A 24,763-nucleotide genomic window follows, 5' to 3' on the forward strand; every position below is an offset into this window, starting at 1 on the left:
GGCAACGGCAATGGTGCCAGCCAACACACGAGGCCCCGCTCTTTTATGAGCCAAGCAGACCAGAGCGTGACCTGCCTGCCGCTGTTCCCATTTAGCTCGTCTCCTCACAACCACACCCCAGCTGAGCCAATCAGCCTTTCAATTGGCTCAGTGCTACTGGGCTGCAGGGAAGCGCCGCTGATGCTGCACAGGCTCCTGCTGGTTCCCTTCCTTTCCACCACACGACCTGTGTGCGCCCACAGTGGCGGCTCCCCGGTAAGCGGGGAACTCGATCTCCATCTGTAGCCAGCCAGATGCCCTGGAAAGCTCACAAGCAGGGCATTTTGGAGATAGCCTATCCCTCACGGTTGCCCCTAGAATCCATTAATCAGAAGCCTCTGCCTATAGGGGAACTTCCTTTAGCAATATGCGAATAGTCACTTTCCTTCGTGAAGCTGTCCAGTCCTTTTAAAAGTCAACTCTAAGCTAGTGAACATTGAAGCTTGTGGCAATGAATCTGTAAGTTAATTGTGCATCGTGTGGGGAAAAAAGACCTTTGTTTGCTCTGAACCTTGTGTGTGTGTGTGGGTGGTGGTGGGCTAGTCCTCCTCCCGTCATTGATTTGCCCCTTTCCATACCACATTCAGTTCTAACATGGCTGTTTTGAGACAGGGAAAATCCATGCATTAAACGAGGCAGCAGGGCTGCATTGCTAGTCCCTCCCCTGATATTGTGCACCTTCCCCACCCCTGATGTCCATGTGTTACATGTGGATGTCTGAGCAGGGGAAACCTATACAGACAGACCTCAGTCACACACAGGATTCCAGCTCCCATGAAAGCCTGCATGTATAGGCTCCCCCTGCTCAGAAATTCACACCTAATGCACAGAGCCATGGGGCAGGCCTGGGCAAGGCATGTGGCACCGGGGGAAGGGGTAGCAGCACAGCCCCCCTGCCTCCTTTCAATACATGGGCACAATTTGTGTGATTAATGCATGAAGAGAGCTACAGATTTGACCTTTTTTCACTGCAATTGCACACTAAGTTGGTTTTTTGGTGAGCTGCCCATCATGGTCCTAGGAATGTTTTCCAGGATGCTGTTCACAGCAAGTTCTTCATGGGTGACTTACTACAGAGGGGGAGCACTTTGAGGTCATTAGTGACACATGACGTTGTTGCCAATCCACAGCAAAGCCGCCACTTCCCTCTGGAAAAAGTGCAGTTTCTGAAAGTCCCTTTACTGCATCTTATTTTCCTCAAATGTGGCTCCCACGTGGTTTTGCCAGAGTGTGCTATGCCCCCCCCCGCATTAAATTCTGTGCATGCCTCTGTCACCTGGCAGTGACATGGGCAATGGGGTAGGATGCCCCATTCCCTCTTGTTTTCCCAATCGAAATAGTTTTTCCCATTGAGAAAATCCCCTGGAGCGCAGCAGCGACCCCTCACAATACTGTAGTGGGGACACTCATTCCCCTTGGTAGCCTGCTTTTAATCTTTAACATATCCCACCTTCTGTGCATATTTACTCAGAAGTAAGAACTAAATCTCGCTCCCCTTCAGTGAATCTTTAACACATCCCAATGCACACAGAGCCACGATAAAGTGCTAAAGTGTTTAAAAAGCTAAAGTGCTTTAGTGCTTTAACCCTTTAGTGCTTTAGATATACTGTAGCTTTGGGATATGTTAGATTTACTGCAAGGTAGCAAGTCTTGGTTAAGACGCTGAACTGCAGACTGGAAGGTCAGCAGGACAGCAGTTCGAGACCCGAGTGCTGCGTGACGGAGTGAGCTCCCGTCTTCAGTCCCAGCTTCTGCCAACCTAGCAGTTCAAAAGCAAGAAATTGCAAGTAGATAAATAGGTACCGCCTCGGCGGGAAAGGTAACAGCGTTCCGTGCACCTCGGTGTTCAGTCATGCCGGCCACATGACCACGGAAGGGTCTTCGGACAGCGCTGGCTCTTCGGCTTAGAAACGGGGATGAGCACCGCACGCTAGAGTCAGACACGACTGGTTGGGGACACCTTTACCTTTACCTTTTTTTTAGCAAGACTTATTTTTTACTTCCAAGTAAACATGCACAGAAAAGGGGGGTTACTCTCATCCAGCATTGGGATATGTTAAAGATTCACTGCTTTAACGCTTTAAGAGTTTAACGCTTTAGCGATATGGGAGTCTTGTTTCTGGGGAGAAAGACTGGCAAGCACACTTGTTGGTGGGATAAAGGGAAACTTCCAGACAAAAGGCTCTGTGCCTTTTCTCTGGATGCCTGATGTCCCTTACAATACATTTCCTGTCCCTGTCCCTGAGCAGGGGAAAGAGGGGGCGGGGACTAAGCCTCTCATACGTGGTCGACTCCACCCACCCCACTCCAAAGTAAGGTGGATTAGAGTACAGTGTGACCTGTGAAAGCAGTTGGTTTGGGAGGGGTATAGTCTGCTTTTTTCGGCTTAGTGTGCCGCTGATGGACCAAAGCTGATTTCAGGAAAAAGTGGGGAAAAGCTGAAAGCGATTCTCAATGCATTTCCATGAAGATTCCGCCCCCCCCCCCCAGTACTTAGAATTAAAATACTGTTATACTGCAATCATTACCACATTTACAAGAAGTAAGTCCTGTTAAACACTGTAGGTTTTAGTTCTGAATAAATGAGCATAGGTTTGCACTGTTGTTATTATATTAATATTTTAGCATTAATAGTGTCAGCTTTATATACTGTCTAACCTAAAAGATTGGTTAAAGTTTTATCCAAGCGTTCCATGGCACCATACCTTTGAAACTAACACATTTATTTTGGCATGAGTTTTCATAGGCAAGTCACAATTAAATCAGATGGGTTTTTGCCTAGGAAACATCATGCCACAAATTCATTAGCCTTTAATGTGCCATAAGACATCTTTGTTGCTTTTGCTACAATAGACTAACACGGCTTCTCTTCTGGAATTTCTCTCTAATCGAGTATTATTTTCTATCAATCATTACGTCATGACAGAAATAAAATAAAGTTCAAAGCAATCACTTCTTTCTGATGTAGGTTTTTTTTGGGGGGGGTTGTAATGTTAAATGGGGATGTGCAGAACTACCTGAGAAATTTTACTAATCTTATCAAAACATTTGTTTTGTTACCCTCAAAATGCTTGTGTTTCTTCCTAATAGGAACTTCAAACTTTTGCTTTAGGTGAATTTCAGTGGCAGCTACAGACCCAAATCTTACCAACTTTGCCTGCTGCACAAATAATTTCTTAATGAGCTTTGGACTCCCAACGGTGCAGGTGAAACAGCATCCACAGTACAGCTTGGCTAACCTGCACTTCCTGCAGGCATTTTTTCTGTGGATCCCAGGTAGGGATATGGGGAATCCCATCCCTTGCTCAGATTTTTTTTTTTTTTTACCAGTCTTAGGCTGCAATTCTATACACCCTTACCTGGGAGTAAGTTCCATTGAACTCAATAAGACTTACTTCTGAGTAGACATGATTAAGATTGCACTGTATGTGTGCATGCCTTCGGATCCCTCAGTTATTTCCACCGAGCAGGAACCTCTAATTTACCTCAGAATTCACTTTGAGTGCGATTTGGTGGCCGTTGTGTAAAACCAAACCTTTGATATTTCTCCTTGGACTGCAAAATACTGTCAGCAGATAGATGGTGAGTGGCATTTTTCAGCCTACCAGAAGTCAGGTTTCTAGGGAGTAGGTTGAAGGCTTTGAATGTATACATTCAAACCACTGATCCTTACAGAACATAAAGTGGACTGTGAAGGAAGTAAACAGGATTGCTTTAATTGCCCTAGAAGAATATTTAGCGGCTTTAGCCCTTTTAGCTACTCTTCGTTTGACAAATTAATGCTGCCCTCTAGTGGTCAAGGCCTTTACTTCAGAGGCTTAGGTAAGTGTGCTGGGAAGAGATTTCTTTGAAATTAGACCTTTGTGGAGTTACTCTCCAATCCATAAAAAAGCAGAGGGATTTCTTTCCATGTCATGTGTGTTTAGGATTATTGATGTTCATTATTAATGCTAAGCTTGAACTTACATAACAACATTAACGTCAATCAAATGTAAATATAATTTTGTCTGATCACTGGTTTATCAGTGTTTTAGAATCTGGCCTGTTTCTGCCCAGTGAAATCTATTTGGACTGTCCATGAGATATGACGTACTGGAGTACCCTTTCATAAACCATTTTCTTACATTTGCATATTATGTCATCTATTAATATTATATTCCAATTTTCCTGTAGCAATTTTCCTATTGTATATGGATCTGGCCACTTGGGGTCTAAATGGCTGCATGCAGAGAGAGGGGTTTCTGATAATTATAAACATGCCAATATCATACTGCCCTTATACAAATCGGTGGTGCAACAAAACTTGAAATACTGTGTACAGTTTTTATTATCGCACCTCAAAAGGATATTGTAGAGTTGGAAAAGATGTTAAAAGAGCAGCCAAAAGGATCAGAGGAATGGAGCAAATCCATTATGAACAACGGTTGAAATGTTTGGGGTGCTTTACACTTAGAAAAAAGGTGAGTATGGAGAAATATGTGTGAAATTATACATGGTGTGGAGAAAGTGCCCCTCCCCCAAGGATCTGTATTGGGACTAGTACTTTTTAACTTATTCATTAATGATCTAGAGTTAACGGTAAGCAGTGAGGTGGCCATGGTTGCTGATGACACCAGATGATTTATGGTGATTAAAACAAAAAAGGATTGCAAAGAGCTCCAAAACCATCTCTCTGAACTGGGGGAATCGCATTAAAATGGCAATTATAGTTCAGTGTAAGCAAGTGTAAAGTGATGCATGTTGGGACAAAAAATCCTAACTTCATGTATATACTGATGGGGTCTGAGCTGGCAATGAGTGACCAAGAAAGAGATCATGACTTGCAGTGGACAGCTCAATGAAAATGTCAACCCAGTGTGCAGCCAATGCCTTGATTCAAATATATGGTGCGACCACACTTGGAATATTGTGTATAGGTCTGGTCACCACACCTCAAAAGGATATTGTAGAGCTGGAAAGGGTGCAGAAAAGAGCAACCAAAATGATCAGAGAACTGGAGCAACTCCATTATGAGGAAAGGTTACAATGTTTGGGGCTCTTTAATTCAGAAGAAAGGGGAATAAAGGGAGACATAATAGAGGAGTATACAATTATGCATAGTGTGCCGAAAGTAGACAGGGAGTAGTATTCCTCCTCCTCTTATTATGATAGAATCCAGGGTCATTCAGTGAAGCTGAATGGTGAGAGAACCAGGACAGATAAAGGGAAGTACTTTTTCACACAGTTAAACTATGGAATTCATTACCACAAAATGTAGTGATGGCTACCAACTTGGATGGCTTAAAAAGGTATTAGACAAATTCATGGAGGTCAAGGCTATCAGTGGCTACTAGTCCTGAAGGATTTCTATTACTTCTGGGTTCAGAGGCAGCATGCTTCTGTATACCAGTTGCTGGAGAACACAAATGGGAAGGTTCTGGTGCACTCATGCCCTATTGCAGGCTTACCAGAGCATCTGTTTGACCACTGTGTGAACAGAATGCTGGACTAGTTAGGCCTTTGATCCAGTAGGGCTTTTCTTATGTTCTCATATCTGTATCCTTGTGAAAAAGAAAAGGGTGATGGCATCTTTGGTGTGACTTACGTTGGGGTGTGATCCAGTTATGGTCACAATCCATCCATTGAAGAACAATGAGGTACTGTGTCTACTGAAGATGAACAAAGAAGCAGTGGGGCTTAAATAATTGGAAGGTGGTTTAACATTAGGGAAAAAAAGCACTCTCCTAATTACATCAAGCTGGTCTGTCATAGAATTTACCCCCTAGGTGATTTTCTGGAAAATGTTGAATAGGCATTAGATGGGGTCCGCTTTAGAAACACAGTATGATGTGTATTAGGTAGAATGTTGAACTTGATGAGCAATTGGGTGGATATATTTACTTGAAACCACTTGGTAAGCTGGTCGTCTGTATTATCCTGCCAAGTGGAGAGAATTTCACCACACATCCACATCAATTAGAAATCTAGCAAAAGAGGGAAGTGGCAAAATTCTCACTGTTTGGCAGGATTTGTTACACACAACTGACTCATAGGCCATGTACAGACCTAGCACAAATCCATGCTTTATGGTTTATGACAATGAGCTGCAGTGAGTGTCACACTCACATACTCCTCTTCACCTCTCCTTCTTCAGCACAGTCATGGGGAGGAGATTAATTACAGTTTAGTGTATCATCTGATCCCTAAACTTTGGTTAATGTTAAATATGGTTTCTTGAAACAAGACAGCTTCATAATGCTTTGAAGCTGAGTTGCTTCAAACAAACTGTAGCTATGATTAACCACAGTTGATCACGTTTGGATGACACAACAAGCCACAGTTAATGAAAATTGGAAGCAAAAGCTTCTGAATTTGCAGCTGCACCAGAGGAGGAGAGAGGATGGGTGAGCATGTGAATTTGCAGGGAGGTTCGGCTCATTCTAATAATCCTAAATTATGATTTAGCATTTTGTCCAAACCAGCCCAACCAAGGGATTACATACACATTACATGTAACACTGAGTTAATACAGAAGACTATTTACTAATCAGCAACTGTACACTTGGTAAACAGTCATCTGCATGCACCCTTTGTGTCTCTTTAAACCTATAAAACCAAACCTCCCAGGCTAAACACTCACTTGCTATGAGCTCATGCTGGGCTCTCTTTTTAATAAGAAAAAAATAAAGCCTCTTGCATTGCAATTGTCATCATTTTACAAATATTCTAGCTAGCTAGCTAGCTGTATCACACACATACAGATGTCTTCCTGCAAAGTCACCAACCTATTCACACTAAAGGGTCACAGCTACTTAAATGATTGAAAGTAATATTCCCTAAATGGGCCCATTTTCACCAGAGGGAGTGGAACTGTAGATAGCATATGCCTAGATCAAAGGTCATCATGTCACTGTCATTCAATGAGGAAGAGATTCTCTCTCTCTCTTTCTCTTTACAAATGAAGTATGACATCTAAGGAACAGTGTGTTGTTTGTTCCATTGCCAGGATATGCATAATGGAAACATTAGCTCTGAGATCTTTTTTTAATCTGTCAACTTAATGGCTCTGCTCCTTAATGTGTTAGAGGACTTTAAACTGTATCTCAGCCTGAGTCGTATAAAGCAACCCATAGTTTGTGGCCTAACTAGATCATGGTGACATAATACAACCCTTGCACAATATGCCTTATTATTAAATATCAACTTGTCTGTTTATCCCCAAGGACGTAGACAAAGGCCTCCATTTTTTTTCCAGTCACAGATTATGTGGTGAATTGAGTTATTTAAAAATAAGCTTGCAGTGCATCTTTGCCCCTCCTGCTCCCTCATTTCCTCTCTTTAGAAAAAGAACACATATTTCATCTTCAGCTGCAGTGGGAACTCTGAAGTGTTTTTACACCACTCTGCCTTTAATCACACATCAGCTTGACTGCTAGTTACACTGAACATTATTGCAGCTTCTCCTGGCCTAGGTTGGAAACTTCACATTTCGCCACTATCACCTTCATTGTAGAATTTTCCAGTATGCATTCCCTATTGACTTCAATCCCAACTTCTCTATTTCTCCCCCCACCCCCCAATACACACAAGCTGCTGCCCCACCTTTCTTACAACTATGTTGGTGAGAACTGATGCTGTTATTCTTGTCTGTAGCAGCTACTTGCGTTGAAGCTCATGCCATTAGTTGTACTTGTACATTAGTTGTAGTTGATGATGATGTTGCCATGGACTGAAATGTGCTATTTGACTTGATATCCTTGATGGAAGAGAAGTACTTGTTCAGCCATAAGTTGAAGAAGTGCTCAGTCTGGCCTCATACAAAAGGCAATGTGGACCATCTTTTTAATTTTAATGTTAAGCACTTTGTTGTTCAGTCATTAAGTCGTGTCCAACTCTTCGTGACCCTATGGACCATAGCACGCCAGGCCTTCCTGTCCTCCACTCTCTCCCAGACTTATTCATAGATAAATACACCTTAGCAAAAAGAAAAAAGAAAAGAATCATGAACATTTTAAAAACAGTTGTAGAGCTGCTTCCTGAGGACTGTGAGGAATGAGAGTTGGCTAATGTATGCCCACAAGCAATAGGCATCCTCCACTTCCAGATTCACCTGGTTCATGTTAAACCAGTCTAAAAACCTGCAGAATCTGTTTTTTCAGAGCTTCCCAAAGTAGGGAAAGTCTACATTTGTTTACGGATCAGCAAAGACACTACGAAGCTGCCCCTGGCACTGTTAAAATCTTGCATTTATCTTTACCCACTCTTGGCTGCTGGGTTATTTTAATACTAAATTTATTTAGATCTATAAAGAACAGAGTGGGTAACAAATGGGAAAAAGAAACAAAGAAGAAAACAAACCCACCCAAGCACACCAGAATAAAACTTAACGAAATTCACTGAAATTTTCCCACCCTTTCCTTAGGAAGTGCAATTGCCACAGGCTGGCGTCACTCTCTGATTAGAAGAGAGAGAGAGAGAGATGGCAATCTGAAATGCATACTGAAGTACTGATATGAATACTCATGCTCTTTACTTGGGGGGGGGGGGCTTTGCTTTGCGTGGTGTCCCATGGGGTGACAGGTCTCCTCTTCAAGCCCTTTGTAAACTGGGAACATGTTGCCCTCGTCTTCTTCACTTCTAGTTTTGTGAGCACTCAATGGAGTATTTACCTTCTCTACCTGCAAGTCACCTTCCTGGCCTAGCGATGTTTGGATGGGAAGTAGCCATGTCATTGACCCCACCAGTATACTCACAAGACACACGTATTACCAGAATAGCATTTGAAGAACAACAAAGGCAAACTGTGAATTTGGCTCTAATTTGTGTTCATTTATTCTTGGGAAGTCTCAACTAGTTTATTTCCTTGTTTGAGGGAGTACCATAGCTAGAGAACTAATGCTTATAGGTAGGTTTTATCTTCGGAATAGCCAGGACATGCTATCTAGCTTCATTCACAGACATTTTTAAGATTATTTCATTCATTTACAGAGTAAAACAAGAGTAAAACAAAAAATTACTTTAAGCCCATTTTAAAAACAGGAAAAATACCTCTAGCAGAAAAAGATAAAATCAGCTTCCAAAATGTTAGTGGAATAAGAGTATTTGCACTTACTTCCAAAAGGGAATAAACAATCCCCTTGAAGTTAACCAGTCGATAGTGCCAGGGCCACCACAAAAATGTCCCTGGTTCTTCTAAATGACAACCGCAGATGTCCATAAAGAAAATAAATTTTAGCAGGTCCTCATTGACTGAATTTGGGGAGAAGGGATTGTATGAGTGAAGGTGCTCCCGGAAATAATCTGAATATAGACCATTTAGAGCTTCCAAAGTTAAAAGCAATTCCTTGAAATAAACTGGTAACTAATTAAGGGTGCAATCCTGTGCATGTTTAAACAGAAAAAACTTCCATGGTCGGCTGGGGAATGCTGGGACTTGTAGGAGTTTTTTTCTGTCTAAACAGGCATAGGGTTGCACCCCAAGTTATTTTAAAACTGACAAAATACATTTGGCAGCCTCTTCCTGAAAATAATAGAGCAGCCTAATTCTGCACCAGCTGAAGTTTCCAAACGTTCTTCAAGGATAGCCACACATACAGTACATTCCAGGCATCTACTTCGGAACTTAGGGTCAAACTACACATTACAGTAAAGTTGTAGTGTGCAGCTCCCTATGTGCCTTTCTTTACTCAAAAGTAAGTGCAGGAGGGCCAATCTGGGTCAGCACCACAGCATGCAGGAGGGGAAGTTTAACCTTCCCTCCCCAGCCAAACCCCCACCGCAGAATCCCCCACCCCTGCCCCTGGTGTGGCAGCTGGAGATAGCAAAACAACAATCCCCTAATGGAAGGTTTTTTTAAAAAAATTATCTCTTAACTGCTGCACAAGGAACAGTTCTAGAGGAATCATGGCTGGGGAGAAAAGTACTAAACCTTCTCTCCCTGTTCAGATCCCCCCCTCCCCCACAGAGAGAGAGAGAGAGAGAGCTGCATGCTATGTCTTTAATGTAACTTGTAGTTTGACCATTAGGGTAACATGGATGACAGTTGAGTTATCACATCTTTCTCTTCCAAGAGTGGACATAGTTGACAAAAGCTGGTCAAAGGCACTCCAAGCCACAGTTGCCACTTGATCATCCAAGAGTATGCCCTTTTAGGGAAAGGGTGAGCTATTCTTGACCATGTTTCATTTGATGACATATCTGATTTGTCAAGAGACATAAAGACCTCTTTGTTTAGAAGAATTCTGAAGACGCAAAGATGGCAGATGGTACCAGAAGAGTGCTACAACTTTAAATACTGATTGGAATGAAATTTGACCCAGTGGCATGAAGTCACATCCTGGAAAAAAGCCAACTGTTTTTTCACTAGGAAGCATATACCATAGCCTAACTATCCAAGAGATCTGAGCTATGCACACCCAATTTTTTAAAAGACAATGTATTTTTTAAAAAAACTTGCTTTACTATGTGTGCATGTATTTATTTATGGGGATAATTGGGCCTCCATCCCAGCACCCCAGCTCTGGAAGGTCTATCATGCTGAATTACAATGTAGTGTTCAAGTGAGATAGATCTCTCAATGCATGCGAGCGATTGCAAGTTTGTTACTTACCCAATATAATTAGAACATCCATTCCGCAGAGGGAAAACATTTAAAAGATAAAGAGTGTATTTAAAAATGAATCTTCCCAATGCAATTTTTTCATAATTATAGTTTTAACAGCTTATGGTGATGGTGGAAGCGGCTACTTAAGAAAAATTAGGAGCCTCATTTGGGGGAAGATGATCTCTCAAGAGACCTCATAGTGTCATTTTTCAAGAGACCGAACAGGGAGCTTGTTCTAAATAGAGATCACCACTCTTGACACGTTTGAAGGATGCTGAGCTTGTTATGGCCAATGCCAGATCTTTTAATTAAAAATGCCACATATGTCACTAAATGTGGGGGTCTCATTTTTTCACACACGGTTGTGGAATTATTTTTTGAAGATGCAACCAAAAGAACAAATTGCGGATGGACACAGCAGGATTGGGTGGGGGAGGTGTGTCCCCTCCTACAGAGACAGAAGCGGTTGGTTTCTTAAATCTAAACATGGTGTATCTGATCATCAAATAATCTTACTCTAGCACACAACCCCTTATAATTTTCACAGTTTTCTTTAGCTGCTAGGTAGGGGGGAAGGTAGCGTGTGTATGTGTGAAGGGATAAATTGCTGTCACCTCATTTAAATTATAAGGAAGCCTATTGTTTTACAAATAACCTTCAGGATAAAAAATAAAGTCTCATGGCACCGTTTTCAACTGTGCTTCTATCAAGGCCCTCTGAGCAGAAATGTTCTACCCGGCAATCGAATTACAGCTGTGCGCCTTGGTAGGAACTCTCGGTGGAGACAACACTTTGTTAATTTAAACAATTGTAGGCTGCAGGAGTTTTAAAAAATCATCTGACTTTAACTGTCACTAGCCCAAGCACCTTTATCCCCAGGCGAGCAGCAGCAGCTGGATTTCATTTCTTGCTGCCAGACCATCCGACATTTTTGCTGAAGATCCCATGAACTGAGTGCCTTTACTGTGAGGATTTTATTCAAGGTGACAGCTCCTCACACTTTACCGTTCAGATCACCTCGAGTAGCTGAGATCTCAGTGAAAATGAGAGCACTTCCACAGCAAACTCCAAATTTAGACTGACTGAGGTTATCCTTAGGCCTCTAGGACCCAACCTCCATGACAGAACAGGTCTGCCAGGAACTTTAAAACTACAGTAGAGTTTGTAATGATGTCTAGGGAGAAATCTTCTCCAGGAACCACGGCAAATACTATAAGTGCTAGGAACGGATGTCAGGTTTTGTTAGGGCTGGAGACAGTGTTAGAATATACATGGCATAGTATGGCACTGGTATCTCTGTCAGCATCTCTGTTTTCTGTCACCGCACAGAGTTCCAGGCCTGTCTGTAGACCTGACAGTGTCTTTTCAGATCAGGTTATTGCCAGCCCAAAGACTCGCTCAGCACACTGCCAGATAGCCCCCTTTGTTTGAAGCCTGCCCTTTTGTCATTAACGCACTTGATGTCTATTTAAAATCTGATGGTGAATGCAGTATCTGTTTTCCTGTCAAGAGATCATTGACAATATTAATACCTCATGTCCTAGCCTCATTTTCTAAGCGCTGACACCTAGCTGCAGTCTCCAGGATTCATCAAAGAGCGCTCTCTCACCAGGAATCCCATAAACAGCCTCAGCCCCAGTCGCTAAGAAACACGGAAGCCCTCACGTAGGACTTTTATCAGTGCTGCCAAAGGAGACTGAGGAAGGTTGTTAATTAAAAACAACTAATGCGAATAAAAATACACTTCATGGGCTTTAAATTTTGATACTTAAAATCGAGGAGCCCATCCAGCCTTATGAAAAGGGTAATGATATCCACAGTGATCATGGGAAAAATACATTCTGGAAGATAAAAGCCAAGTTTTCCATTCTTCTTGCTGATTTCTCAAAAATGGCATGGGTGTGTACAAACCAGTCTATTTCTGGTCTGTATCACTTTTACATCTGTTCACACACAGGTCCTGTCTAATTTCTGCATTAATCTGTGAATTAAGACAAGTCTGCATGAAAATATTCATTTCTAAATATTTTCTCTCAAATGCATATTTCTAAATATTTATTCTTTCAAAATACACATTCTAAAATGTATTTTCAGTGCAATCCTATACATGTCTACTTGAAAGCAAGCCTCATTGCGTTCACTGGGGCTTATTCCCAGGTATGTGGGTATAGGACTGCACCCTTTGATATGGCTCTTTTGCTGAGAACAGCACTGGAACATTTGGGAAGTGCAAAAGCCAGCGGACAACTAGGATCTGTTCCACATGTTAGACGAGGTGTGGATCAGGTCATTTCATCTTGGGGTTAGCAAAGATCAAATTCCTCAAGCATCCCTAAAATGGCTGCAAGTTGGCAATGACACGAGCCCCCTGCCTGTGACCACTGTTGGCTATGGAAGGCAAAACACGTGAGAGCCAGGCATTCCACAGGAAGTCCTTAGCTGCAGTCACAGTCCACATTTGCCAGAGTGTTGCCATTTTCTGCAATTCTTTCTAAACAAATGTCACTCTAGTATGAGGATGCTTGAGGATTTCTTTCGGCCCGCATTTCAACATGAACTGAATGGATCCTAGACTAATGTGTATATCAGAACAGAGTTATTCTTCGGATTTCACACTTTTCGGAATTTTGCAGCAATGATCTTGGCTCAAAACACGTACCAAAATGTTATAAAAATATGTATTTTAGAATAAAATACATTAAGAAATACATACTTAAAGAGAAAATACATTTAGAAATGCATATTTTGTGAGAGAATGTGTTAAAAATAATACTTAAGTACGTATTTAAATATTAATTTTTTATACAGATTGTTTTTTAAAATTTGAAATCAATGCCAGAACAGGACAAAACAGACTTATGAATGAACAGATGCGAAACAGATATGGGCCAGAAATAGACTGATCTGTACATCACAACTCTAGATCATAACAGGTGCATCAAGCATTTGTAGATTTGGGCTTGCATTCCTATTACGTTTCACTTGAATTCCAAGGTGCATCAAGGAAATGTTCAAGCAAAAAGAGTTTTAATGAGACTTGTGAAATTCCTTATGGTGGGATGTGGGAGGGAGTTCTACATATTCCAAACTGACCATCTAGATTTATCTAAACTGAGATAAGCTGAGGCAAGACTATGGTCCCAGTGTTTGAGTCCTTGGTTTACTATAGAGCTGTGCGCAAAATGGCCTCTCAAAATTCTCCATCCGATTTGTGGTCAACGAAATTGGGAGGCCAATTGCACTAAATTTCTCTAGGGGGAGGAGAAATTCTGAACAGTTTTGCAGAAGTAGGGCTCACCATTGGCAGGGCTTGTAGCAGTTTCTTTCTTTTTTTGTAACTGCTTTTGGGTTTGGTGCTGCTACTGCAAGTGGGAACAGCATCAAGTGTGCTGGCAGGCTGGCCCTCACCTTGCACCCACTACAATGTAGACGTGCTGTGGGAAGTGTTGTGTCCAGCTCTAGGGAACAGGTAGAGCTAGTGCTGAGCCAAAATATGGCCTTCAATTTCCTGAAAGTTTTCTTCCCCCATGAAAGAGATGTCCATTGTTCTGCCTAGGGATGTTGTGAGCATCTGGTTGGGGGTCGAAGCCCGGTGAAAAGGTGCCAGTTTGGCCCCCCGGACACGAGCTCGCAGACCTGAGCCCTTGCCCGACTCGCAGCGTGCTGAGTTGGGCAAGAGCTCAGGCACCCGCTCCCTCAGCAAGGAGAGGGAAAGAAGGCAGCGCCTCTCCTCCTTCCCCCATCCTTGCTACAGTGGCATTGGCATGGGAAAGGCTGGTCATTTTCCATAAGTTTTCCTGGCCTTATGGAAAACGACCAGCTTGTCCGCTGCCGCTGTAGCAGGTTTGGGGGGGGGGAGGCACCTATCCTCTTCTCCCGCCCTCCAACCTGCTAGAGGCCAGGGCAAGAGGCTGGGGGCTGGCTGTGCCAAGGCCCCTCTTCCTTGCACCGGCTGTCAAAGGCCAGCGCATGGAAGAGGGGCAATGACAGCACCCCAGCGCTCTTGCCCTGGCCTCCTCTAGAGAAGGCCAGGGCAAGAGGCTGGGGGCTGGCTGTGCCAAGGTCCCTCTTCCTTGCACCAGCTGTCAAAGGCCAGCGCATGGAAGAGGGGCGGCTCACACAGCTCGCAGGCAGGCGGGGCGAGCAAGGAAGCTCGCTGAGCAGGCCTGGGCTGTGGGGGCAGCTGGGGGCAGCTCGTCGAGCTCTCCCAACCCGGACAGAGATGGGCTCATCCATCCCTAGTTCTGCCTCATTCTCAGGGTATTTTATCATTTATTTTTGAACTTACCCAATCACTGCAGTGCAGAGTGGTTGAAGGTGCTGTGTGTGTTTTCTTTCTATTACACATCTCTCCATTGCTCTGCAATCTCCCAGGCTGCCTGCACTTCCTGATCTGAAAAAGCCGTATGGGAGGAATTACCTCATGATGTCTTCCCCTGGCTTTAATTGAAGTGTGGGAAGCTGAGGAGGCTACAGGCTGCCACATACTGACCAGTAAATGTTGCTGTCGGAAGCTGGAATTATAAACATTATTTACATTATCTTTATTGCTGAAAATTTATGAACTTCCTAGCCTTGAATATTTGAGAGATCCATTGTAGGAGGATGTTTTTCGTTTTAGTATTGCTTTAGTATTTTGGTTCAGATAAGAACTTCAGTTATAAACCAATAGGTTTATTTATTTCTGTTAAGTATTTGTTTTACTATGTGTATAAAAATCGTTGTAGTTTGACTACTGAGGAAGATCTGTGTCGAAACATGTTTTGGTCATTTTATATTATTCCATATTGTGGCTGTATTGATTATTTTAATCTGTGTTTTTATATAAAAATGTTAGTATAAAGATTCTAAAAAAAAAACTAAAGTTTTTTTTTTTAGAATCTTTATACTAAAATTTTTATGCACTAATTTGTGGTGCATCCCAATTCGGTGCTTGTCACGTAAGGTGATTTATAACATTTCAAAATAAATAAATAAATAAATTTAGTATTCTGAGGCAGTATGGCAGAACATGGAAGTCTCATTTAGCTATTGATAGATCTGTCCTCCATGAATTGATACTTTCCTTTAAAAAAAAAAGCCATCTTAGCTAGTGACCATCACCACATTTTGTGGTAGTGAATTCTATACATTGCTGACATGTCATATGACAGGTTTTCTTTTATCTGTTCTGAACTGAGGTTGAGTTAAAAGCAGACCTGATCATTTCATTTTTGTTTAACTGAAAGAAACAATGACAGCTTTATTTCAAATTAATAGCCCTCTTTGGATGATACTTTCTCCCCAATCATTTTCCTATACGTGCAGGAAGAGAGAGATCATGCCTTCCTGCCACACCCACTGGGGAAGCCTGTTGTGTGAGACACTACACGTGGGTGCAGCATATGAGTACGGCACCCTTGCATTAAATTCAATGTGTGTGTGTAGGCCTGAAAAGCAGTTTCACTCATACAAACTGGAAATTTACCACACAGTTTGGGCACACATGCATTGTATTTTTCATGTATACACCCTACTCATATTTAATGGCCATGCATATCCAACAGGAGAGGCATACACTGTGCCTGGGCAGGGCAGGTGGACACAAATATTGCTCACACACACACACACTGGGGAAAAGATAGAGGAGGAAGTATAGTCCAGTCTGGCGCAATACCTTATTTTTCCATAAATGTTTGCTTAGTATGCAGAAGCAGGATTTTATGGAACTTAATTCCCAGCCTTACTGTCTCCTGCTCTCATCTCCTTGCAGCATTCTCCCATTACACACATCATGCTAAATGCTAACCTTTTTGTTCCCCTATTGCTGCAGGTGTTCTAGGGAAATGCCGCTATGTCTATTATGGGAAGCATTCTGAAGGCAACCGATTCATACGCGATGATCAGCTTTGAGGCAACCTGTCCATCTAGAAAACCATCTATGCCACACACACACAGAAAAGCGCAAATTGCATTCACGTCTTTGAAAGAAAAAGAAAAAGCATGTGTAACCAAAGTCCTCCAGTACCTTCTGCTGACTTTGCCAGACCTGTCAAAATCATCCTTCTGCTTTAGCCTGAGTAGTCACATAGAGATTGACGTGATTGCCTCTAAGCAGGTCCCATCCACCAGTGTGACAGACAGCTGCAGTGAAGCACCAGGCCTGACAAGGAGAACACCATGATGGATTGCCTGGCCCAACTGCTGCTCACAGAAGAGCAAAGATCACACCTGGGGCCTCACTGAGCATGCTCAGCTGCTTTAACAAAAGCAGCCCTCTTTATCTTCAGCTTGCCTGTTGAGTGAGAAAGCTATACGTTTATCCCCCCCACCCCACCCCCATGGCTGCAGTTTGAGATTTTCAAAAACCACCTCCTTATCTGTCTTTATTTTCTTCAGGAATAAGTGCTTAATGTGGACACACAAAGCAGACATACCACATGTAGAACATTGTGGGTTGGGTGTTTTTTTCTGGGAGCAGGGGGAAATAACAAAAACTGTCAGGATTTAACCTTAAGTACTGGAGTGAGGGATTACTTGAATTCAGGGGTGTTTATATATATTATTGGCTTATTGGCCAGGATTGAAAGTTGTTGTTTTTGCAGAGATTAGGTTTGGAAATAAAAATGCAGGAACATAGAAAGAACATAAGAACAACAAAAGAGCTGCTGAGCCAGACTAATTTTGGGAAAGGAGAAGAGACAAAAAAATGAAATTGCTCTTAATAAGATTAAGGGCACAAGCCTATCCATGTTTAGACAGAAAAAAGTCCTACAACTCCCAGAATTCCCCAGCCAGCCATACTGGCTGGGGTATTCTGAGAGTTGTAGGACATTTTCTCTGTCCAAACATGTATAGGATTGCACCCTAACTCTTGGAAAGCAGGGCCACATAGATTTGCTAGTATGTCCTTAAGCCAGCCTTCCCCAACCTGGTGGCCCCCAGATGTGTTGGACTAGATTCTGGGATTTGTAGTCCAACACATCTAGAGGGCACCATGTTAGAGAAGCCTTCCTTAAGCAGTACTGATACTCTTTTTATCACTGACTACTAAACGGTATCCAAATGAAGCAAACCCAACCTCTTGCCTATTGCTAAGTAAAATTGCCCTATTTTTGAAGCCTTTATAGAAATGATTTTTTAGTACGTATATTTGGAGGGGACTGGTTACACCTTTAAATATAAAACCACCTTGTGCTTGTGCTGGTGAAAGCCATTGCCCCCTGAGGACACATGAAGTACTCTGTGAAATGAGTCAGTGGTCTCTGGCCAAAGGTAGCCATTATAGCAGCTACATCATGGCTGGTACTCAAAAGAGCAACCCTAGATCTCCTGCTCCTGATTCGCCTGTAACATTTAGTAATACAAAAGGTGGCATTGCATCATTGCACCCTGAATTTCCGTGCTCAGTTCCATTCGTTGCTGCTTGGAAGGAAGCATGATGAACATCATGTGTGTTATATTACTAGATGTTACCGGTGGAGAGAAAAGGAGGAAAAAATGTTAGGCTGCTATTTTCAGTGGCAGCATCGCATCTGCTGTAGCATATAGTTCTGGCCTCAGTTCACATCCTAGGTTGAGGACATGCTCATAATGTGAAAAAGCAGATGATGTGGTTTTATATGAGGGATGGACTTTTCTCAGCTTTATTTATCTGTACCTTAAACATTTGTATTTAGAAAAACACCTGTTTGCATATACCAGACCTGGTCCCTAAGGGATGACTGTATTTTCTGTAGTAGTCACTGATACCTCACAGAGTAGCCTTCCATAACCCAGTGCCCTCCAGAAGTGTTGGTCTACAACTCCCATCATTCCAGCTAGGGATGATGGGAGCTGTAGTCCAACACATCTGGAGGATACCAGGTTGGGGAAGTCTGACAGAGCACCTAGCCTGGTTTATCCATCCATATATATATATATATATATATATATATATGCATCCACAAACAAAATATGTATTGATCTCCATTTCTGTTTAAAAAGATCCACATGGCATCAGGTCAAGAGAAACATCCAGCCCATGTTGGAACTGAGAGCCAATGAAAACATTTTTAGAGAAAGTTTGATATTCTGGATGCAAATGCACAAACCCTGCAGTTACATTCCACTGTGTTTAGGATCTTGTGGCCATTCTTGCATTATATTAAACATGCATTTCCATACATCGATATGACTCTCCACACAGAAGAATATTTACAGGAGACCCCTACATCACAAGTTTGTTGGAAAGGATTGCCTTGCAACAGGGCAATTGTAACATCCCATAGGAATCCAACTTAACGAAATATTCAGTTAACTCAGTTCTGATTCAGGAGGCTCAGAAGTCAGAACTAGAGATGGGGCACTGCTACAATTTACAAGGAAGTTTTGAGGGAAAGTTAACCCATTTCCCCAAAACAACCGCAAGCTGCAAGTCATGCTCATTTACATTTGACTGGCTGTTTTGAAGCACGAGTACATATTTTGACCATGGCAGTGGAGTTGGAAGCAGGGCTGTTTGGAATAACCTTGTGTCATATTCAGTCTGGTTGGATATCGCTTCTTGTCTGCATCAAGGGCTTTTTAACCCTGCCTCAAACAGTCACACTGCACTTGCAAACTGACCACATAACTTTCACATTTTTTCCCTTTTCTCAATGGATTTTTTTTTTTTACTGTCAAAACCATAAGTATCATTTTCAAGAATTTTTTTTTCCCCTTTGGAGGTAAAAGTATTTTGGGAATGAATTGTGGGCATGGTTGGTATTATTCTTAATTTGTTTTGAGGTTTCTTTCTTTCTTCACATATAGCAACTTTAATTAAAATCAGCATAATTATTCAGCTCTTCAGCTAGACGGTCTGGCATATCTATTTTTTGGCTCTAGCAATTTACAAATCTCTAGCAACAGTGAAACACAATAAAATAACATGCAAGGATGTTGTTGTTGTTCACTTGCGTTGAAGTTGTTTAGGGTGTAGCAAACATGGTATTCCAGGTGTGTGTGTGTGTTTCACTTGCTTCCTTTTCCTGCTGAAATAATAAAATGAAAGTTGGATTGGACTGTGAGTCCTTAAGAACCTCATTAAAAAAAAAAAAAAGCCATTACTATATTTCTGGTCCTTGTGATTTTAAAGAAGTTGAAAAAAACATGTTTTTAAAAGTATAAAACATTCCCCAAAAAAGGGAAATGTCATCCTTTAAAACAAAAGAACATTTGTGGAGGAGGATACTGTGCAAATATTTTATTTTCATGAGCTGAGGAGGATACAACTACCTACACATTGTATACACAGACACATACCACCATCCTGCTCTCCACTGATGAGCATGCTCAGTTTGGCTACAGGAAGCATAATGTCTCACATGCAGGCAGAGAATAGGCCACAGATCAGGCAAAAAGTGGAAGAGGGATAAGAACAAAATGTGGAAGGTTGATGTCTGAGAGTATGGACAGCTTTCTTTTCTTCTTGGAACCACACTCACTTTGGTAGGGCAAATCAAGCCACAGCACCATAGATCCCTTCCATGACATTATATGTAGTGTCCATGACATTATATGGAGGGGTGTACAAAATTATGCATGCTGTGGAGTATGTGGATGAGGAGACATTTTTCTCCCTCGCAAAATACTAGAACCTGGGGTCATCCCATGAAGCTGATTGGTGGGAGTTTCAGGACAGATAAAATAAAGTAGCTCTTCACACAGTGCATAGTTAAACTATGGAATTCGATACCTCAAGATGTAGTGATGGCCACCAGTTTTGTTGGCTTTAAAAGGGGGTTAGATAAATACCTGAAGGAGAAGGCTATCAATGGCTATTAGTCTCCTGATGGCTATGTGCTGCCTTCAGTATCAAAGGCCTATGTACACCACTTGCTGAGGAACATTGGCAGGAGGATGCTCTTGCACTCGTGTCCTGCTTGTGGGTTCCTGGTCGACAGCTGGTTGGCCACTTCGTGGACAGAAGGCTGGACTAGATGGTCTGATCCAGCATGGCTCTTCTTTATGTTCTTATGTTGCTGATGGAACTCAGAATCTCTGATGGAACTCAGAATCTCTGAAGCCCTGTACAGAATCCTACCATGCAATACACCTGTTGAAGGAAACAAAACTGGAGAATGGCGAAAGGTGGTTTGCCTTAGCAACTTTGTAATTTCCCCCAAATTAACACTTACCTATGAGCAGATTTCTGCCTGCCTGTCATCTGTTATGTATAAGGGTGTACGAACCCTGTGACTTCTGGACTGGGGGGGTCCGCAGTGGGGAAATCCGGGCCACTTGGGGCCCTGCAGATTTCCCCAGAGCTTTACCGCATCTGTCGGATTTTGCAGGGCAGCACTCCTCCTTGCTAAACTGTACAATAGGCTAACGGCGGCTGCCATTAGCCAATCGTGAGAAAAATAAAGCCATAAATTGCATAGTTCACGGCATTTGCAGCCATAAAGCACATAGAAGAAAGTGCTTTATGGCTGAAAATGCCATAAACTATGCAATTTGCGGCCGTATTTTCCCTGCGATTAGCTAATTGTTAAAAGCTGCTAAAAAATAAACAATGGACAGTATCCTATTATGCTCATGCCATCGCAGGATCCACCACTTGCACAATGTGGCTTTGGCGCTTCTAAAATTAACCCCAAATGAGTGGAAACACTCATTTCCAGAATGGGGCAGGTCAGTGGAGCTCACAGAAGGGAGCTCTGCTAAACTGTCCTGATCCTGAAATTAGCATTTTTTAGAAACGCCAAAGCCCCATTGCACAAGCAGTGGGTCTCACAAGCAAAGGTGGAGTGGCCTTGTTGGATACTGCCCAATAGATGATAACTACAAGAGGGAAGACAAGATTAATTTAGATATTAGCATAACTGAACCCTAAGAAAAAGAAAAGAAAATTAACAGAAATATTAAATAATTGTTTTTAAGAATTCATTTACAATCTTATTTTGTGGGGTGATGGCACTGAAGAGATTTTACTTCTCCACCACCATTGTGTCTGTTCAGTGTTGTCCTGTAGAGCTGTTTCAACTGATAAAGGGCCTCCTTGAAGTTGGCCCACAGCATGAACCTTCAAAGGCCTGCTGTGAACAATTTGCTAAACCTTTTGCAGATAAAGGTGCGTGCATCTATGCTGATGTGTTTTGACATCATCAGAGATGGTTGTGCCTGATGCACTGTCCAGTCATGTTATTATGGATATTTTCAGCTTGTGCAGTCTGAGGACATGGACGAAGTGCTTGGAAGATTGAGACCCACCACCTATTCTGTGCACCCTTGCCCAACTTGGCTTGGAAAATCAGTCAGGGCAGGGTTGGGGATTTGTACCTCAGAGGTAGTTAATGCCTTCTTGAGGAGATGATATGGTTCCCACTAGTCTGAAGGAAGCAGTGGTGAGATCATTGTTGAACAAACTTGGGCAAGGTACCAGAGTAGGTGGCAATCACTTAACTCCAGGTAGGGTTGGGTGATGCTGATTATTCAAATCTCCTCCAATCCGGTTTCAAGTCTGATTTCAGGATGGACACAACGTTGGGTACCGTGGTGAATGACTTACACTTGGGAATGGATAGGGGGAGTGCAAACCTCTTGGTTAGCTTGGGTTTCTGAGCAGATGATACTCAGCTCTACCTCTCCTTTTTGTCTGTTAATCCCAGGGAGGTTGTGGAACACCTGAACCAGTGCCTGGAGGTGAAGGACTAAAGGTGCCATTTGGGAGTTCTCCTGGACTTAGCCCTCACTGGGAAAACTCAGGTGGCGGCGGTTGCTAGGCATCCTTTTATCCAGCATAGGCTGGTATGTTAGCTGTGGCCCTATCTAGAAGTGGCCCTTCCTTCGGCCATCTGTGCACTAGCAGTGCACGTGCTGTATTGGCAGTTCCTTTAAGGGCGGTTTGGAAACACCAGCCAATACAGACTGTGGTTGCCTGAGGACTGCTGGGCAGTCAGCTCATGTGACAACTATCCTGCGCTAGCCACTCTGGTTGCCAGTCTACCTCTGGGCCCAGTTTAAAGTGCCGGGTCCAGACTTACACTTTAAGTAGATCCACTGAAATCAGTGGGACTTAACTGGGACTAACATAAGTCCCATTGATTTCAATGGGCTTTGTCTATATATGACTATGTCTGGATCCAACCCCTGGTCTTTAGCCTTTCAAGACTTAAGTGGTTTGGAGCAAAAGTTATCTGAAGGACTGTGTCCATTCACGCCATCCTGCCTGCACTTAAAATCAGCAACAGAGACCCTTCTTTTCTGCCCACTTCTGAGAGCAGTCAGGTTGGAAGGCATGAGGGAGAAGACCTTTTCTGCAGTGGCCTCATGTCTGGAATGCATTACTGACTGGGCTCCATGTCCATCAGGCAGGCCCCATCATTACAGGCTTTCAGGAAAGCCCTAAGAACCCATTTGCTCTCATCGGTGTTTTCTTGAGTTGTGTTTTCTTGGACTGCTGGTGGCTTGGCTGCAATGGTTTATGGGATTTTAGCATTTCTTGGATGGGATGTTTGTTTTATCACTGGCTTTTAATTATTTTTATGTGTTCATTGTACTGCATTTTATCTCGGGTGCCACCATGAGAGGGTCATTATCCTTAAAAATGACCTTAAAACATTGCAAATAAATACTAATGAATGTCACCACTTCACAATGCCCTAGACATTTTGTGATGGTAGCAGTTCCACTGAATGCCGTCACACCCTTCTGGTACTGCCACAGATAGTCTACAATTGTTCTCCCCACTTATTTTACAGCAAGGCCCTACCAGAGGCCATTTCACTATCCACCACCCGTTGACGTGCATGGTAGTGGAAATAGGGATGTACGAAAATCACTTACCTGTTCGCGGATTATGCTGATGGTGGGGGGGAGGCACTCCGTCCCTCCCCCCAGAATCCTGGACGGGGGGGAGGCGCTTCATTCCTCCCCCCCCCCCAAATCCTCCTTGGCCAGCTCAGCAGCCGGCCAGGCCCAGCCAGGCCAGAGCCATCTGCAGCCGGATTTCCGGCCGCGGAGGGCTCTGGGGGAGGAAAAAAAAACCGCGTACGCAAATGTTGGCGGCTACAGCCGCCGCCATTTGCGTTCCTTATTTTTGACATCTTAGTCTACGTAAATATTTACGTAGACTAAGACGGCGAAAATAAGGGGAACGCAAATAGCGTAGTGTATGCCGTCTTAGTCTACGTAATTATTTACGTAGACTAAGACGGCCCAAAATAAGGAACGCAAATGGCGGCGGCCATAGCCGCCGCCATTTGCGTACGCCTTTTTTTTTTTACCCAGACGTTTTAGGCTACATAAAAACTTACGTCGCCTATCACGTGGGTGTAAAAAAACAACCTGCAAATGGCGGCGGTGGCAGCCGGTCGGAAGACCAGCCGCTGCAGCTGCCGCCGCCGAAGCTGCTGCCGGAGCCGCTGCCGCCCGGAAGATCCGCCCCAGGTAAGTCTTGTCCTGGGGGGATCTGTGGGGGGGCGGGGGGCAGGTCAATCCGCCACAGATTTCGGGGGGCCGAATGCACTGGCATTCGGCCTCCCCGAGATCCGTGGCGGAATTCTCTGCCATCCCTAAGAGGAAAATCTTCACCTCAAGACTGTAAGAAGAGCCCTGCTAGATCAAGATGCAGGTCCCTCTAGTTTAGCTTCTTTTTTCCAACAGTGGCCAACCAGATGCCATTGGGAAGTTCCCAGGGCAACAGCCCTCCTCTGTTGTTTCTTCCCAGCTTCTGGTATTTAGAAGTATACTCCTTCCATATAGGTGTGACAGCTGTTTCCTCCATGAAATTGTCTAATACTCCTATTTCTAAGCCATCTGAACTAGTGACTTTCACCATATCCTGCGGCAGTGAATTCTAGAAGTTAATTATGTATTTTGTGAGGACGCACTTCCTCTTGATAGTGTGTGAACCTAGGACTAATCAGTTTCTTTGGATGGCCACAATGTCTAGTAGTGTGTGTGTGTGTGTGTGTGTGTGTGAGAGAGAGAGAGAGAGAGAGAGATCTATGCCATGATAGTTTTATAAATATCATGTACTCCCTTAGTCATCATCTTTCTATCCTAAAAGACCCCCAGTGCTTTCTCCTTGCCTCATACAGTAAGTGGTCCAGTCCCTTGATCATTTTAGTTGCCCCTTTCTGCAGTGTTTCCAGTGCTTTGCATGCAGCCCTGGGGCAACTGGCACATCATCATCAT

The 24,763-nt window shown here is 43.1% G+C and overlaps 1 protein-coding gene across 1 annotated transcript in view; it reads left to right on the top strand.

The window, feature by feature from the left end:
• Window positions 1-21,450, top strand: part of LRMDA (leucine rich melanocyte differentiation associated) — a 1,351,091-nt gene extending 1,329,641 nt beyond the window's left edge. The window contains exon 7 of the mRNA XM_084845217.1: window positions 16,434-21,450. Within this exon, the coding sequence (XP_084701343.1) occupies window positions 16,434-16,513 (80 nt within the window). The 3' untranslated portion in view covers window positions 16,514-21,450. The remainder of the gene's footprint in view (window positions 1-16,433) is intronic.
• The last annotated feature ends 3,313 nt before the right edge of the window (window positions 21,451-24,763 follow it).

This window comes from Heloderma suspectum, chromosome 3, assembly GCF_057233095.1.
Source record: "Heloderma suspectum isolate Gila_16-S chromosome 3, 16-S_ref, whole genome shotgun sequence".
NCBI lineage: Eukaryota > Metazoa > Chordata > Lepidosauria > Squamata > Helodermatidae > Heloderma > Heloderma suspectum.